This window comes from Bos taurus, chromosome 16 (assembly GCF_002263795.3).
Source record: "Bos taurus isolate L1 Dominette 01449 registration number 42190680 breed Hereford chromosome 16, ARS-UCD2.0, whole genome shotgun sequence".
In the NCBI taxonomy this organism is placed as follows: domain Eukaryota; kingdom Metazoa; phylum Chordata; class Mammalia; order Artiodactyla; family Bovidae; genus Bos; species Bos taurus.
The window spans coordinates 72,973,463-72,992,005 of NC_037343.1; the positions used below are offsets into that span (position 1 = coordinate 72,973,463).

At 44.5% G+C, this 18,543-nt stretch overlaps 1 protein-coding gene across 8 annotated transcripts in view; it reads right to left on the reverse strand.

Annotated features, from left to right (window-relative positions):
• The window catches only part of HHAT (hedgehog acyltransferase), a 376,524-nt gene that overhangs the window by 337,243 nt on the left and 20,738 nt on the right, over positions 1-18,543 (reverse strand). For 6 of the 8 annotated variants that reach the window (XR_003029814.2, XR_003029815.2, XM_024976884.2 and 3 more), the window contains exon 3: positions 6,829-6,896. Coding sequence is in view for 4 of the 8 variants with exons in the window: in XM_024976884.2 (XP_024832652.1) it covers positions 6,829-6,896 (68 nt within the window). In the remaining 4 variants the exon portion in view is untranslated. The other 2 variants (XM_024976887.2, XM_024976888.2) reach the window with 2 other exon arrangements.

Sequence of the window (18,543 nt, forward strand, 5' to 3'; positions counted from 1 at the left end):
ATTTGGAGACCCCTCAGCCCCCTCTCTCTCTTCCTGGGCTGGCACAGGACACAGGACTCTGCCTCTGCTGAGTAGCCCCTCTGTGAAAGGGCAAAGCTGCGTAAAATCCAATTTTCTGATACTAAGGACAGGCTGAAAATTCACACACACAGCCAAACCACTTATTAATCTGTCCCCATCAGATGGAGGGAGGCAGAGATATAACCAGCACACCAGAATTGTCTTTGAGGAGCTACAGCTTAAGGAAAAATGAGGGAAGGCCTACATTGTCTAAACCTGCCAGACATTAGACACATGGAACCTGGCAAGCATTGCCAAGGGACCAGTGTTCCTTCACACCAAGTCTCCAACCAGCCAGGCATGTCCACCTTCCAACAGCCACTCCTGAATACCTACTCTGTGTCAGGCAGAGATAAAAGATCCTCTTTTGTCTAAAAGAAGTAACTCCTGGGACTTCCCTGGGGGTCCAGCAGCTAAGACTCTGCACTCCCAGTGCAGGCGGCCTGCGTTCAATCCCTCACCAGGGAGCTGGATCCCGCAAGGGTTCACATGCGGCAACTGCAGACCCACATGCCCCGCAACGAAGACCCGGTGCAGTCACATAAATAAATATGTAACACCGGCTCGGGAAGGAGTCGTAGGAATGGAGCTCGTGGGAGGGAGAAACCCACGCCAGCAGGGGGACGAGCCAGGAAGCAGCATCAGGAAAGGTTCCACTCGGGCTGCTCCTCGAGCAGGAGGGAGGCGCCCACCAGTCTGCATGAAGATCACAGGGAGGAACATCAAGATGTCCCTGGGGAATGTCAGATGATCCTGTTACTTGGAAGCTCAGAGGGACCACACAGGAGCTGAGGCTGCTGGAACAAGGCCCGGCCAGTGGACAAATGGAAAGGGGCTGAATGTCAGCCTTGGAGCATGGGCTTGACATGGTAAGAAACGGGGAGCCATGTGTGGGTTCTGAGCAACATTGGGGCTAGTGGTAAAGACCCCGCCTGCCAATACAGGAGATTTAAGAGTGGCAGGTTCGATCCCTGGATCAGGAAGATCCCCCTGGAGGAAGGTATGGCTACCCACTCCAGTATTCTTGCCTGAAGAATCCCATGGACAGAGGAGCCTGGAGGGTTAAGACCACAGGGTCGTAAAGAGTCAGACATGACTGAAGCAGCTTAGCACACATGCCTGAGATCTACATTCCAGAATGTTAACTCCAGGAATATGCAAACTCTGAGTGGGATAGATCAGGAGAGACAGGCAAGGCAGGGAACGCACAAGGCTCCTGAGAGAGGCCTCAGAAGAAACACCAATGCCCTCGTCCCCTTTAGTAACCATCCTCTGCTTCTGAATACAGTCCAGACTCCACATGTGGGACCCCATGGCCTTTATGCTCCAGCCTCTGTCTTGTATCATCTCTTCCTCTCACACGTGACCTCCCAGCCAGGCTGACTGACTCTCTGAAATCCAGTCTGTATGCCTGCTATTCCCTTCTTTCCCATCTTTCCCCAATACCTCACCTCTGATCCCTGTGCGTTTGGGTGGCAGGCAGCTTCTGTTTCTCCATGCCCGGCGGGTGGTTACATCACTTACCTCACTGCCTCAGCATCACTGCCCCCCAAATTTAAGGCCCAGTGAGGACAGAGACAGAGCCTGGAAGGTCACAGCCTCCCAGTACCCAGCCTGGAAGCCTCTTGCACAGTAGCCACTCAAGGAATATTTGTTAAATGATTCAGCACAGAGCTTTCTGGGGTTTTTTTGTTTTTTTTTGTTTTTGGTATCAAAATATAATTTATAAGTAACTGAATATTAAAATTTTGATGGATAAAACTTGAGTAGCTAAAAATTGTATCTTTACTTCAGAAACAACCTTTTCTCTTTTAACATTCAAAGACATTAGTGGTCAAGCTTCCTTCTCTGATTTGTCTTTTATTTCTAACCTTCTGGCAGGCACTGAAAATTCCTCTGATTCTACTTCTGAAAGAACTGACTTACAAGAGGGCCCCAGTTTCAGAACTGTCAGGAAGAGTGTCCTCGGGAAAGAAATAAGTAATTGATTACATGCAAGAATTGTAATTGATTACATGCAAAATTCTTCATAATATATCAGGCTTTGGAGAGCTCCTTTCAGTAGCAACCAACTCCTTCTAGACTGAAATGTTCCTCTGTAGAACATTATCTCCTTGCCAGAGAGGGGGAAATCAACAAATCCTAGCTCTAAAGCAAGGGTGTCATCAACCATGGAAGGACAAAATGATGACCACAGCACGGACTGGGGTCCATTCTGTACCAAGCACATACATGCTGGATGGGGTTTATATATATATATATATATATATATATATATTTCATTTGGCTGTTAGGTCTTAGTTGTAGCACTCAGGATATTTGATCTTCACTGTGGCATGTGGCATGTGGAATCTAGTTCCCCAACCAGGGATTGAACCTGGGCCCCCTACATCAACAGCAGAGTCTTAGAGCCCACCAGGGAAGTCCCCATGCTGGGTGTTTTATATCCATTATCTTTCTCTACAACGAGACCTCCCATGCCCATATTCCAAAAAAGAAAACTAAGGCTCAAATGGGGTAAATGATTTTCCAAAATGGAGCAAACTGCAGTTTAGACTCAAGTCCATCCAACCCCAAACCTGTGCTCTTTCCATTATGCCAACTATCTTGAATCAGAAATAAATATAAAGGGGAAAAAATTCACGACAACACAGTCCAACACAGAGCTTCATTCACGAATGATCAGTTGATTCAGAGCCTACTATCTAGAGATATCAAGCAAGAAACACAGCCACTAAAACGTCTTCTTTACATTCTTCGGCCATGGAGCAAGAATGTTAGGTGTGTGTGTGGGGGGGGGGGGGGCGGTGGCGGCGAGAAAGGAACCAGCAAACACCAAGACAGATGGCCAGAACTGGAAAAGCGTTGAGCTCAACTCCTCCCTGACCACACACAGGCTCCTGCATACGACCGCTCCAGGAAGCCACTGGAGCCCGTGCAGGCAGGCACTGCCAAGCCTGGAAGGAGAGACGTCACAAAACAGGAGGCACACACCACAGCATATGGAATCTCAACAGTCCTCAAGAGCTGCAGCCACTGCCCCTGGCCTCTTGGCGAAAGCAAGCAGCTTTACTCTGATGGAATAAACCCAGTGGTATTCCTGGTTTGGGCTACAATCAATCCTCCAGACTCTACCATTAAGCAACAACTGGGGGGACTGTGGTCAGGCCCAACACCATTTCACTGTCCCAAAGCTCCGCTTTGAGTCACCATCACCCTAACACACTCATCCCCTTTCCAACCACAGTTCTTCCTCTGGAAGAACGTCTTCACTACTGGGGACCTTGCCAAGCCCACCAGTTCTGAGGCACTCAGCTGAAGGTCGCCCTCCTCTCCCAGAAGCGGGGGGCGGAGGGGGGCTGCCTGTGCCCGCAGGGGTGCCCCCCTGTTCTGACTGTCAACACTGTCCCACCTAGCGTTTACCTACGCGTCTGTCTAGGTGCCCTCAGGACTGACGCATTTTACTCCAAGGGTGCATTCTGGCACGGTGTTCCTCACTCGTTCCTTCAGTTAAATTCAGTAAAATACTCACCAACTCTGTTCCAGGTACTGAAGATACAGGACTGATTAAATCCCAGCCCTGCCCTGTGGGACTCACAGTCTGGCAGAGGATAGATAATACAAGACAAAAGTTGTACAAATATACTTATCATAATAGTGCACAAGATGCGATCCAAGGCATTAGTACACATCACCCTGCTCATTTCCTTCATATCATTTAGCTCAATCTGTGGCTGTCATGTTATTTCTTTACTTACAGTCGGTCTGTCCCCAGTAGGAGACCCTGGGACCGGAGCCTTGTCTGTCTAGCTCACTGCTGTGTCCCCAGCACTCTGTATGGGCTTGTGCACAGAAACACATTCATTAAAAGCAGCATTTGTGGAAGGTGATACAAACTGAGGCAGAGAAGTGCCAGGAACTATGAGCATGAAGCCCAGTTTAGAGGTCCAGGTAAAAATTCCAGGACAGGAGACACCGGAGCTCAGATGTGAAGCAAGAGTGCGGACCTGAAAGGGAAGAGGTGAGGCCCAAGCCAGAGGAGGAAGCAGGAGGAGAAAAGGGAAGAAAGGGCCGAATCAGCATGACAGAGCCCTTCACTGTTACCGCGGCTGGCTGTTCGCAAACAAAGGCAGTTTTGTCCTTAGGGGACATGTGGCAATGCCTGAAGCCACTAGCAACTGTCATGACTTGGAGCAGCAGGGACTCTGGGCATCCAGAATCCAGGGATGCGGCTCAACACCCTACAAGTTACAGAACAGCTCCCCAGCGCCTGCCCTGACCACCACCTACAACAGTGGATGCCAGCAGTGCTGAGGTCTGGCGATACTTAAAGGACATGAAAACTCCCAAAGCTCACCATTTCTACTCACACCTACTACTGTCTTTTTATTAGAATTTGGATCAGAATAGCATTTGCTTGTCCCCTCCCATAACCTCCAAAGGAAATACTCAGAGCCAAGTGGGCCTTTATTTTAGCTGAAATGAGACTTTTAGCAGACACCAGTGGACCTCCTATTGCTACATATGACCCTGGGTCTATTTCATGGTCTTCACCAAGCACATGGAATCAATTTCCTTTGTCTGTTGGCGACCCACCCTGACTCATCACTTTCCCTCTACATTCTAGGACCCCAAACTACCCACCCCCTATGCAGGGTAATGAGACACAGAAATACGAGGCTAAGAGGGGCTCAACAGCATCAAATGAACGGACAGACAGATGGCCAGCCGGACAGAGGGACAGAGACCTTTCAGAATAGAACTTTGGAACCTTGCAACTTTTTAGGTTCATTGAAAAGCTAGAACTCCAATACTTTGGCCACCTGGTGCAAAGAACCGACTCATTGGAAAAGACCCTGATGCTGGAAAAGATTGAGGGCAGGAGGAGAAGGGAACAATAGAGGATGAGACGGTTGGATGGCATCACCAACTTGATGGACACGAGTTTGAGCAAGCTCCGGGAGTTGGCAATGGACAGGGAGGCCTGGCGTGCCACGGTCCATGGGGTCACAGAGAGTCGGACTCGACTGAGCGGCTGGACTGAACTTGAAGCTTTTCTCTGTGCCTTGCGCACATTTCCCCAAAGGCAGAGTCGGTCTGAACACTGACACCCACTGACCATGCCCATCACAGGGGCCTGTCACAAAGAATCCACGAACAGGTCACGTCCCCAGGACTCTAAAGCCTGGGCAGGAAGTCAAGCAGCTGAATGTGACGGAGTGGCGGGAGTGGCGGGAGCTGGGAAGTCAGTGCAGACAAGGGCCCTTTGTCCAGGGATACCAACAGCGACACCCAGGGGGGCTGAGCATGCAACAGTGAAATCTGTGGGGCCTGATCCTCCTTCAGCTTCTCATAGGGAAAGTCTCTTAGTCTAAAATGAGTTTACTTATTTGTGCCCCCGGCAAACAATTTGTTATTATCTGAAATGTCTGAATGATGACTCTAAAATTTAAGGAAGAAAAAAATGTCACCATTTTTTTCTGTTGCAAGAAACCCAAAGCAGCATATTTCTAAAGAGTGGATTCAAGATGCTCACGAGGACTAGCTCCCACTGTAACCGGAGCAGGACCCCGTGGGGCCTTCCCAGGACAGACCCCTCCCTGCATCCCACGTCCTCCACCTGCCTCTTGTATGTAGGAAAGCTTTAGCCAGAGAATAAGTCTAATCAAAGACGTGAGAAAAATGCAAAAAAAAAAAACAAAAGAAAGTCAAACAAAGCAAAACAATCGTAGTTTACCCACTAGGCAAAGTCAAGGACCTCCTGTTTCTTCACAAAGTCTATAGATAGTCTGAGCCGTATCTTTCTAGCTGTTTTGCAGATACTGAAACCCCCACCAGGTGGAAGAAGGTAACTGCGTGCTGCCCGCAAGCACAGAGACCCCAGACCGGCTGGAACCAGAAGGTTGATGATGTTGACTCTTGCTTGCCTCGCCACCAGCAGAAGCGCTACCTGTCACCTCTAGGAAAGCAACGGCAGCCACCCTGCCTACTGTCTAAGCAGGCACAGTGAGCTGCAGAGGAGGGGAAGTGAGCCAGCCCACTGCTGCCATGAAACCAGGGGCCAGAGGGGTGGGCGATGCCCAGCACGCCCTGCAGGATGGCCAGGGCCACTAGAGGCGGGAAGGAAGCAGGTCTGTAGTTGCCCACAGTTGGCACAGGGAGTGTGCAGGCCCCTACACGCGAACAAGTTCCATTCCGAGAGTGTGCACATGAATACAATTTGTTCACAAGCCCAACAAAGCTAGCCTGGGCACTAACACACAACTGGCTATACACTACTGCATTATAATAGGTTTATAATACTTTTCACACAAATAATATATTAAAAAACAAACACAAATAGAGAAAACATTTTTTTAATCTTACAGGATTCTTACAGACATGTGCACTAACTTGCGTGATTGGACATGCCAACACAAGCTGGCATCTTCGAAGTTTGCAGCTTGAAGGGTCATATGTAGGGGACTTACTGTATGCCTAGATCAGAAAGGAACTTTCTGATCTTTACAAAAGGGAAATTTGCACAAACTGCTAAGGTTACTGATCCACATGTCTAGTATGCTGGGAGAACATGAGACAACATAAAGACAGAGCGTGCGGAATGCCCACACTCCACATGGTGTGCTCATACCTTTTTCAACAAGAAAGGTATTTAATTTCCAGTCGCTGCTGAGTACCATGCCTGGGCCAGCACCAAATACAAAAGTGATGCCAAATATTGAGATCAGGTTTGAAAACAAAAGGTTTTATCACTGATCCACTTTGTACCTTCTTTAATCCTCTGAATAAAGTGCCAGTCTCCAGGTCAAATTCTCGGTCCAGTTCCTCTTCATGTTCTGACAAGAAAAACAGGATCTGTTAGTCAACAAATCTAAATAAAACTGGGTTGGTTTATTAGGAGAAGCACTAAAAGAAACTGGCATACAGCCTGGAAAAGCTGCCTCTGGACTGAGCTACAGGCATTGAGACGTGTCACACTCCTTCATTTCTGTGACCTCGGTTCCTGGAAAAACGAGGGGCTGATGGCAACGGCCCTTTAACTTGCCGTAAGGGTCACAAAAGGAGAGGGATCGAGAGTGGAAGTTCCCGGTACAGGGGACCACAGGAGGGAGGAGAGCAAACGCCTCACTTGCACAAATGGTGAAAAAAAGGTTTTGAACAGACCGCGGCACAAAATGATGGTGATCACAGCCTGTCGCATAATGCTAACAAGATCACTGATGGAATTATATGATGGTAACACATATCGGACACGACTGAAGTGACTTAGCAGCAGCAATACATATGCTTATAAGTGAACAATACAATTTGTTTAAAACAAAAAATATTTTAAAACTTTCATTCAAATAACGTTTAAAAATGAACAATAACCAGGCACAGTGTGAAATAGTAGGAAGGAAGCAGAACATGACCGGCATGGCTATTGCCCTCCTGGGACTTACCGTATCCTGGGTAAGAGAGACAAACAAGTAGTAAGAAATTACAGCGACGCTGATGAATGCCATGACATGGGAGGTAAGGGTATTCAGCTGTGGGGCTGGATTTGGGGTGTCTAAGTGACTGATCTCTCTGGGTGTCTATGTGGGCTTCCCTGGTGGCTCAGATGGTAAAGGGTCTGCCTGCAGGGCAGAAGACCTGGGTTCGACCCCTGGGTTGAAAGATCCCCTTGGAGAAGGGAATGGTAACCCACTCCAGTACTCTTCACTGAAGAATCCCAGGGACAGAGGAGCCTGGTGGGCTACAATCCATGGGTCACAGAATCAGACATGACTGAGCAACTACCACACACACACACACACACACACACACACACGTGATATCTAATAGGCAGCTGGATGGGCATGGAGGAGCTCAAAAGAGTGCCTCAGCTGGAGGGAAAGACTTAGAAAAGTCCTCGGTATAAGGGCAGTGATGAAGCCTCCAGAGATGGCTGAGATCGACCAAAATGGCACAGACTACACAGACAAGAAAAAAGAAAAATCCAGTTCTTATCAGACCAACAAACAAAAAACACAGACGAGCACAAGGGAGAACCAAGAAAGATCAAGGGAAACCTGACTTCCCTGAAATGATGCTTGTTTAGGAGTAGGGTCAAAGGGCAGATGTACACACACACTCGAAGCGAACAGCAGCTCCAGCCTCCAACGGCAGGCAACACTGCCTCCAGGGAGACAGAAAAGGGAGGCGCACAAGCACTGGGCCCAGGGACCCACAGGCCCCGCCTCTAGGACAACTCACACTGAATTCCGCGAGGTGCGGGAGGTGGCGTGGCAGTGTGTGGTTACCCCGGTCCTTTCTGTTACAGTTGCACACGTGCCACACTGGGTACATATATGTGTGTGGTGGTGTACACAGACTCAAGTCCCAAGAAAACCCAGATCCGCCAGCAAGCTGCGACAACCCAATACAGCAGCAGATCCCTCTGAACGCTATCAATAAGAAGGAGGAAAGCCCCTCTGCTTTCTTGTCTCTTCTCGTTTGGTTTCGCTTTCCTACAAAGTGCAACCTCCAGAAACATCAGAATTACGCAGAATTGAAACAAAGCGAAAAACTGGAGTTCTTATCTCCTAAGGGTACATTCACTGACTCGATGGACGTGAGTCTGGGTGAACTCTGGGAGTTGGTGATGGACAGGGAGGCCTGGCGTGCTGTGATTCATGGGGTCGCAAAGAGTCGGGCACGACTGAGCGACTGAACTGAACTGAACTGAAGGGTACATTCCAAAGCCTTGAAGTGTCCGTGCAAAGCACCAGACGCCCCCCGGTTAGGACACATCGCCCTCTAGTGGGTAAAAAAGGAATCGTATGCGGACAGGACAATCAAGATGAAACCCTGTCCTGCCACTGTCCAACTGAAATACTACGTGAGACATATTTATAATTTTAACGTTTTTAGTAACCACACCGTAAAAAGAAAAAAAAAGACAAAAATTTAAGGTGAAATTAATTTCAATATATCTTATTTATCCCAATATATCCAAACATTATTTCAACATGGAATCAACGCTAAACAATTACACATATTCCTTTTTCTTCCTAATTCTTCAAAACTCCATAGACACATTATCCTTAAAGCACATCTCCATCTGAAGCAGCCACATCCCAGGAGCTCTCCTGTGGCTAGGCCACGACAGTATCGTCCTAGACCAAAATCCTCAGCTTTTGGAGAATTCCTACCAGTCACTGAAGGAAACGAGACTCAAAATAGCCTGGAGTTAAAACTCCCCTCCGGGTCCTCCCCACCATTCTATGAAAAACAAAGAACTCTCTCACCCAAGGAAAAAAATGGACATTAAGGTTGATTACGCCCAGCTCCCAGCCGGTCCAGCCTCTGGCCCATCTCCAGAATTCCTTGCCCCAGCCGTTTAAGAGATAACTACTCCAAACCACCTTGGAGAAGAAGGCCCCCTTAAGACAGCAGAGTTCCTCATATATGCCTATATATACTCACTCTTTTCTTGGGTTAGTGCAGCAGCTCTAATACTGATTAGTATTCACAAATCTGACTGCTGCCCCTTCTCACCTCATTAAAGGTGATCAGTTCCTACAAAGTACTGGTCTAGTTCTTTTTCTGAACCTCTCCTTCTCTAACTCCCTTACCCTATAGTCACCCTTGTCTGATTTCTCAACAGAAACAAACACTGTATGACATACCTTACAACGTAAATCCATCCGTGATACTTTGGTGATCACTGTCTCCAGACTGTCTTGATTCAGCTGAAATGCATTGCTATAGAATTCAGCTGACATAGGAGGATGGAAGCTGACAAGCTGCAGCTGGAGCTCTTTCTGGAAAACAGTGATGGCCCTTAGAACTTCTCTGATTCTACCTTCTTGGGTGAGGGACCTCCACATCCTCACGCACTGGGCAAGTGATTTCATCGTAACTCACACACTCTTCAGGGCTTCCCTAGTGGCTCAGATGCTAAAGAATCTGCCTGCAATGTAGGCGACCTGGGTTCAATCCTTGGGTTGGGAAGATCTTCTGGAGGAGGGCACAGCAACCTGCTCCAGTATTCTTGCCTGGAGAATTCCATGGATAGAGGAGCCTGGCGGGTTACAGTCCATGGGATCGCAAAGAGTCAGACACAACTGAGCAACTAACCCTTTCTCACACTTTTAAGCAAAAGTACACTGCAAACAGAAACCAGCTTTCTTTGGCTGAGCGATTTTTCTCCACACCACACAGGCCTGACTGTGAGCAGAGCCAGCCCTTTCTTCTAGACGCCCTGGTTCCATTTCCCAAAGTTCAGTGCTGTACAGAACTGCCTGAGAGCATAGAAATGAAGCACTTTCGACAGATGAGTGCTCAATATTAAGTCTGCTGTTGATTCTCCCCCAGCCCTCCGCCACCAACCACCCCCAACAAAAGGATCCATGGAAGCCCCATTCCACCTGCTGAGAAGATCTGCATTTTAAGGGCCAGTGTAAACTGTTCACTTAAAGCCTCTAACTAAACTACCCCTTTTACCGTCAACTGGGTGATGGGAAATCAATTCTGGGGTGGAGCAGGGGTAATTAGAGACTGCACTCTCTAATTGTTGTAAAAGGCAGGGAAATACACACCCTCATCTGACACCAGCCACTGCTAGAGACTAGCACACCCGATTGTGGCTTATCTGTCCTTCAAACGCTTCTAGCATTTGAGGAATTCCAATCAGCTCCTAGGGATTCTTTCTTTCTCTAGGAAGCTGGTGGCTTTAGAAGACTGTGGTAGTGAATGAGAGTGGAGAGGGAGCAGAAAAGATGGGCTTCTAAAGATAAGAGAATTTAACAGTAAGCAGCTCTCAAATGTGCACACGGACGTGACCACAGGCAAGAGACGAAGTGCTGGTTTTCCCATGAGATGCTCCAAGGGCCTCCTCTCCTCTCTTCCAGTTCCCGCTCAGGGAACAAAACAAGTGGTTTAAAAATAGCCCAAGTAAACACATGTAAATAAAAAAAAACATATATGTAAAACATATATGTAAATAGAGTGCAAAGCAACACAGGACAAAAATGACCCTCAAACCTCCATTACAGACAGAGCAGCTCATCTACAGCTCCTGAGGAATTCTGGGGTCTATCCAGACAGGCACCAGGCACACCATTTGCATGGGAATCCGTAGGGCTTCCCGGAGAGGCAGAAGCCCCCGCCCGAGATGGAGACGCTCCAGCAAAGAGCAATGCATAAGCTATGTCCTTGTGTTTGATCCAACATGGAGCAACGGCTGAGGAAGCAGGGGGCCGGAGGAGTGAGACGCTGTGGAGTCTAACCCTGAGGGGTGCCTTCAAAAGCCCTCCAGCCCCGCCCTGTCCAGAATCACTGAGAGGTTTATCTCAGGCACTAAGAAAGCAGACTCTCTGCAGGCCCCCACGAGCCCCTCCCCACAGTATCAGCTTAGGAAGAAAACACTGGTGTAAGCCTGAGAGGAAGGAGTGGGCCAGGAGACCCAGAATCCAGGAGGAAGGCAGGGAGTCAGCGATCTGCTACGACCCTGGCCACGAGTAACATAGGAAAATGTTAGCTGCCCAGTCGTGTCTGACTCTTTGTGACCACCATGGACTGTAGCCCACCAGGTTCCTCTGTCCATGGGATTCTCCAGGCAAGAATATTGGAGTGGGTTGCCATGCAAGATCTTCAGAAGATCTTCCCAACCGAGGGATCGAACCTGGGTCTCCTGCATTGCAGGCAGATTCTTTTACCACTGAGCCACCAGGGAAGCCACATAGAAAACAAAGATCAAGGATAAATGCAGCCCCACCAGGCTGCACATTCGGAGCCTCAGCTGTGTCATGACACCCACTGTCCTTGCTGGCTATCTAGACAGGCTTGCCTCCTGCAGGGCCTAGGCACTTGGGTCCTTCCACAAGGCTGTACTAACTGCAAGGCCCCTAGCAGCCCTCTCCATGAGCAGCGAGCTCCCTGGTTCCAAGGGCAAAGCCACCTGTTCAAACACAGGATTGGTAGCCTTCATCCCCATCCTGAACTGGGCCCCAGATAACTAACCAGCCATCTTGCAACCAAACTCCTCTAATCACAAAAGTAAGTGGCAAAAATTACTTCCAGATTGGCAAAGCCCATCCTTCACGAGAGGTCCGTGTGTTAAATGAACAACATGAAAAAATTCATCTATAAATGAGCTGCTGTATCCTTTTCTCATAAGCTGGGATTAGTGACAAGTGATAAGACCAGGCGTGCAAAAGGAACAAACTAAAGCCCCAACATGAATATGCTCGACTACATTTGCATCCCAATTTAAGACCACCTACCACATATATATAAAAGAAAGAAAAGAAACTGGAGGCAGTAATTCAAATAATTTGCTCCATATTTGCTTAAATATCAGGGCTCCCTGGTATCACAGAGTTTATCTGGAAAAACGTTAATTGCTTGTCCCTGAAGATTAAAGAAATGAAAATAAAATATCTGTGAAATAACTCAATAAAAAGCACAGTTCCTTTTATAAAATGTCTCTAACTGCAGCTTTTCAGGAAGACAGCTATCCCATGAGAGGTGAGCCTGGGCTCTATAAAGCCAAATGACCTAAGATAGCTGCTATTCATGAGAAAGTAATCACCGATAACAGAAAAATGGTAGAATTTATGAATAAATCCAAGAGCTTGTTCTTCAAAAAGAGAATCAACCTATCAAATAGACAAAACCTTAGTAAATTTCCTAAAACAGGAGAAATGAGACACGTGAGATTCCAAACATTCTAAGAATATGATATATAATCATATGTTAGTACATTTGAAAACATCAATGAAATTGAAAAATATTAATGCCACCGACTTGAGAAGAAAACCTAAATATACCAAGAATCCTGAAAGATACTGAAAAGTTTTTAATGAATCTACTTAAAAAGAGACTTCATGGCTAGACAAATTTACAAGCGAATAACATCAAAATCTGATACTGTTTAAGCTGTCCCATATTATGAGAGGGGGAGCTTCCTCATTCATTTCAGAAAGTTAACAAAATGCTGATATTGAAATCTGCAGATGAAACAACAAAACTGTAGGCCAACTAATCTCATTTCAAAATTATTAATATTTTTTAAACAAGGAAACAAGCAGTGTATTTAAGAATACCCTAGTCACAGTAGGTTTGTTGTAGGAATCCATATAAACCATACTGGAAAAATCTTTAAGTGATATCAATAGGTTGAGAAAGGAAAACTATGTGATCATCTGAATAGATACTTTAAAAAATGGATAAAATTCAACATATATTGCTTATCTTAAAATTTTAGTAAAAGGGAGCTAGAAGTATACCTTAACATGATTTTTCCCCCCAGAGCAAAGCTTATTCAGTTATCACTAACAGTAAAGCAATACAGGGATTTCCATTAAAGCAAGGATTAAAATAAGGATAGCATTCTTTTCCAACTACCACATTGTTCTAGTAGTCCTGGTTAAGTAATAACAGATGAAGCAAAAAGTGAAAGTTGCTCAGTGGTGTCAGACTCTTTGCGACCCCATGGACTATGGAGTTCTCCAGGCCAGAATACTGGAGTGGGTAGCCTATTCCTTCTCCAGTGGATCTTCCCAACCCAGGAATCAAATCAGGGTCTCCTGCATTGCAGGCAGATTCTTTATCAACTGAGCCATCAGGGAAGCCCAGATGAAGCAGACCCATTATCATTATGTATGGATGATATTATCTAAATACAAAAACCAGGAGAAGCAAATGATAAATGTCAAACACTAAGAGAATTAAATAATTGTAACATAAAATAGAGAAACCAAAACAAACACCTTTACTACAGACCAGACATAATCAGCTAGAAATTACAGAAAATACAACTAGAAAACATCCCAATTACAAAAGGAAAAAAAGACTTAGAAACAATCTTAACAGGAATTTTAACAGGCCCTATTATGAAGACACCATGAACTTTTACTAAGGGAAATAAGAGAAACCTTGAGAAAAAAATACCATACTCCTTGATGAAAACACACAATATTATAAGATTTTTAATTACTTAAAAATTAATTTCTAGGTTTACTGTAATCCAATTAAAACCCTAATGACATTTTTTTCAAACTTGACCATTTCAAACACATATCTCGAAGAATAAACCAGTAAGAATAGCTAAGAAAAGAATGGAAATAAAGAAAAAAGAGTGGTAACTTACTCCACCAGATACTCAGACATTCAAAAAGCAAAAATAATTAAAACAGCACAGTGCTGATGTAAGAACTGATTGAAAAATCAATGAAACAGAAGAGACAGCCCCCGGAAAAGACAGCCCCCAAATTGTGTGTGTGCATATATGTGTGTGTGTATACATAAAAGAATTTAATAGATATAAGAATTTAGTACATGCTCAAGATTGCATTAAAATTCAGTAAAGAAAGACGTAGTTTATAGTGTTCAGTTATCTAGGTGGGAAAATAAATAATTCAACTCTTCACTTCATACCATATATCAAATACATGTGAGATGGACTGAAGAATAAAGGCTGAGACTACAATAAGATAGACATTCTCCAACAGAAAGAGTGTTAACTGACAAAGAATTCCTGGGGAATAATCTGGGTATATCTATCAAGAACCTTAAAATCTTTTTCATGTAGTTTGACTCTATAATTCCTCTTCTGGAAATACTTCTGAGAAAAACAATCAGACACAAGAGTACAAACAGATTTCTCAGAAAATAAACAAGCATTCAACTCATGAAGTTGAAATGAGAAGGAGCAGAGCAAATCCAAAGAAACAATAAGGAAGGGAATAATCAGATAAGGGCAGAAATCAATGGGCTGGAGAACAAAAAGAAAGAATTAACAAACCTAACAAAGCCAAAGCTGAAAAGACTAATAAGATCTCTAACACAAGTGATCAAAGGAAAACAAAATAGGAGGGAGGGAGAAGAACAAGAGAGGAAGGGAGGGATGGAGTGAAGGAGAAGATGCAAATAAATAAAATATATAAAGAGATAAAAGCCAACTAGAGAAACAAACAAAAATTTAATGAGTGTTATGAACCACTATATACTAATCAAGTTGAAAACCTCCATAAAATGCACAGATCTCTAGAAAGCTACAAAATGTCAAAAAAGGGGCACAAGAAGAAATAGAAAATTTGAGTATAAACCAATCGGTAGTAAATTGAAATAGCAAGCTAAGACTTTCCCTTCCAGATGCCTTTCCAGGTGATCTCCTATCACCAATGGTTTTTCTCTGATAAGAACTCAACTGTTTTCATCTCAAGAACTGCATTAAGCTGATACGGACAGCAAAACTTCAGGGCCCTCTCTTAGGCAGAGGCATTCATTCTTTCAAGGTTAGTGCGTGGCTCACTGTAGCTTTCCTCAAATTAAGCGCAATCAGAGAGACATAAAAGTAATTTCTACATATTCTAAACCATAAGACACGAATGTAATGCAGCAGGTCTGGACGAGCCCCCATTCTCCAGAATACCAGGGGAGAGGTCACCCTGCACAGATCATCACCACCTCCCCACCCACCAGCACCCCCAGGCACTTGCATTTGACCTTGAGATGCCCTAAGCAGACTTTTGGTAGAGTTGGGAGGAAGGAGGTATGTGTGTGTTCTGCTCAGTCCCTGCTGTGGATTTACCAAGAGATCCCATTTGACTAGGGCTGTTAAAATCAGTCTGCTGTCCCTCATAGTTGGACAACCCTGCTACTGCTGATGAGGAAGAAATTAGTAAATTAGACACCACCTCTGTGCCCAGAGAAGTCAGCCATGCAAATGCCCCCTGGTGGCATTTCACTTAACAAATAAGCTTTGAACTTTTAATATGTTCTAGGCCCTGAATTTGCTTCAGAGACAAACACTGCAAAAAATTTCATAGAAGACGAGTTTTCCCAGTGGACCTATTTCCATAATGTGGGTTAAGCAGCACTTTTCCCTGAATTAGACAGTAAGACACGGAGCCAAGAAGACTCAACATCGCACCACTGAACACACTTTGGCAGGGGCATCTGGTTTCTGTGAGCTGCATGGGCAAAGGGATTAGAGGAAGACCTTTCTTGGGAGTGGCCAAACACTTTGGCACTGACATTAAAAGACAAAAGCATGAAAGATAAAAGAAGCCCCAGGCTAGGGTGTGGTCAGTAAGAAGTCAAACAGGATGACAGCCCCTGGATCAACCGAGGTGCAGAATAGTTTTGTACCCTCCACAGAAGGGTCCTCTCCCACCTCCGTCCCAGTACCTTTCACCACAGAGAAAGGAAAAGTTTTATTCCAGTGAGTTGAAATCTTAAGGTTTGAAGTTTTACCACACAATGGATAAAAGAGCTTCCCCTGTAATGCAAGCCACTTTAGGAAATTAAATTATCAACAAACATGAGTGGCAAAACAGAATAAAACATTGGGTCTAGTGTTGGGCAAACCTGTTCCATCATTTTTCAGATGTGTGGCCTTGGACAAGTGATATTTTTCAACTTTGGTATCCCTGTTTGCGTAAAGAACTGTAATACTCGTTGTGGTAGAGGCTCCTAAAGATGACCACCATCAATCCCTTCTCTCCCGGTCTATGGCTCCAGCCATAAAAAGCCATCTCTTTTTTCTGCTTGAATCCAAACTGGCCCTAAGATTTCCTTTGACCAATAAATGAGGCAGAAGTGACATATACAACTTTCTAGGTTGTATTCTAAGAGATCTGCAGCTTCTGGTTTTATACATATGCAATGCTCCTTCTTGAAAGCCATGTGGAGAACCATGTACAGAGAACTGTACAGCCTCCAGCGGAGCTCTTGACTGATACCCAATCATGTGAGTGAGCCTTCTTGGACGTTTCAGCCTAGCTCAGCCACCAGATGACTGCAGCCCAGCAAACAACACACAAAGCAGAAGAGCTGTCCAGCTAGGTCCAATCCAGATTTATTAAAAACAAAGTCTCACAGGACATGAAAATCAGTCCACGCAGTCCATCACAACAGGCTGAAGAAAAACCACATGATCATATCAGTAGATGCACAAAAAGCACTGGAAAAAAAATGCAATATCCATTTACGACTTAAAACTCCAAGCAAACTAGAACTAAGAGAGGACCCTTCTTAACTGGGTAAAGAAATTTACAAAAACCTACTAACATCATACTTAATGGTGAGTAGCTAGAAGCTTTCCTGCCCAGATCAGGAAAAAGGTAAGGCTGTTCCTTCTCACCACTGTACTGGAAATCTTGCTAATGCAATAAGGAGAAGAACATGAAATAGAAGGTAAGCAGAATGTCAAGAAGAAATAAAATTGTCTTTGTATGCAGTTAACATGATTGTCTATCTAGAAAAAACAAAGAATCCACCTAAAAACTTCTGGAACTAATAAGCAATTATAACAAGGTTGTAGGATTCAAGGTTAATACACAAAAGTCAATCGCTTTACTATATATCAGCAATGAACAAAATCTGAAATTAAAAACAGCACCCTCAAAAATGTGATATTTAAGTAACAAAATATGTGTCTTAGATGAGGAAAATAACAAAACTCTGACAAATGAAGTCAAATAACAAAATAAATAGAGATATATGTATTGCATGCTCATGGGTAGAAAGACTCAATACTGTCTAGGTGTCTGTTCTGCCATACTTGACCTACATATAGCCAATGCAATCCAAATCAAAATTCTAGCAAGTTATTTTGTAGATACCAGCAAACTTGGTGTCTTCTTGGTACAGATTCTAAAGTTTACACAGAGAGGCAAAAGACTTAGAATATACAACATGATATTGAAAGAGAAAAATAAAATTGAATGACCAATAGAATCCAACCTCAAGACTTTACTATAAAGCTATGATACGCAAGACAGTTTGGTATTGGTAAAAGAACAAAGAGATCCACGCAACAGAATAGACTGCCCAGAAACAGACCCACATAAGTCTGCTCAGGCAGTCTTTGTGACAAATGAGCCAAGGTAATACAATGGAGTGTCTCTTCAGCAAGTGGTGCTGGAACAAATGAACATCCACATACAAAAAAGAATCCAGACGCACACAAGTGGGTATCACAAACGGATAGCATAGATCTAAATGTAAAACACAAAATTACAAGCACCTAAAGGATAGTATCAGAGTATGCAATGACTTTTTAGATAAAACACCATAGATACACTTTTTAGATACAACACCATAATCCTTGAAAGGAAAACTTGGTAAGTTGGGCTCATTAAAGTTAAAAACTTTTGCTCTGTGAAAGACACAGTCAAGGGAATGAGAAGATAAGCCACAGACTGGGAGAAAATACCTGCAAAAGAGATATCTGATAAAGGATTATTATCTAAAAGATATAAAAAAACTGCTGAAAATCAACAATAAGAAAATGAACAATTTGATTTTAAAATGGGTAGAAGTCCTGACCTGACAGCTCACCAAAGGACTATACAGAAGCGTATGAAGATATGCTCCACAGTACACATCGTCAGGAAAATGCAAATTAAAACAATCATGAGATATCACTACACACATACCACAATGGCCGAAATCTAAAACGTTAACAACACCAAATGCTTACAAGGATGTGGAACAACAGGAACCCGT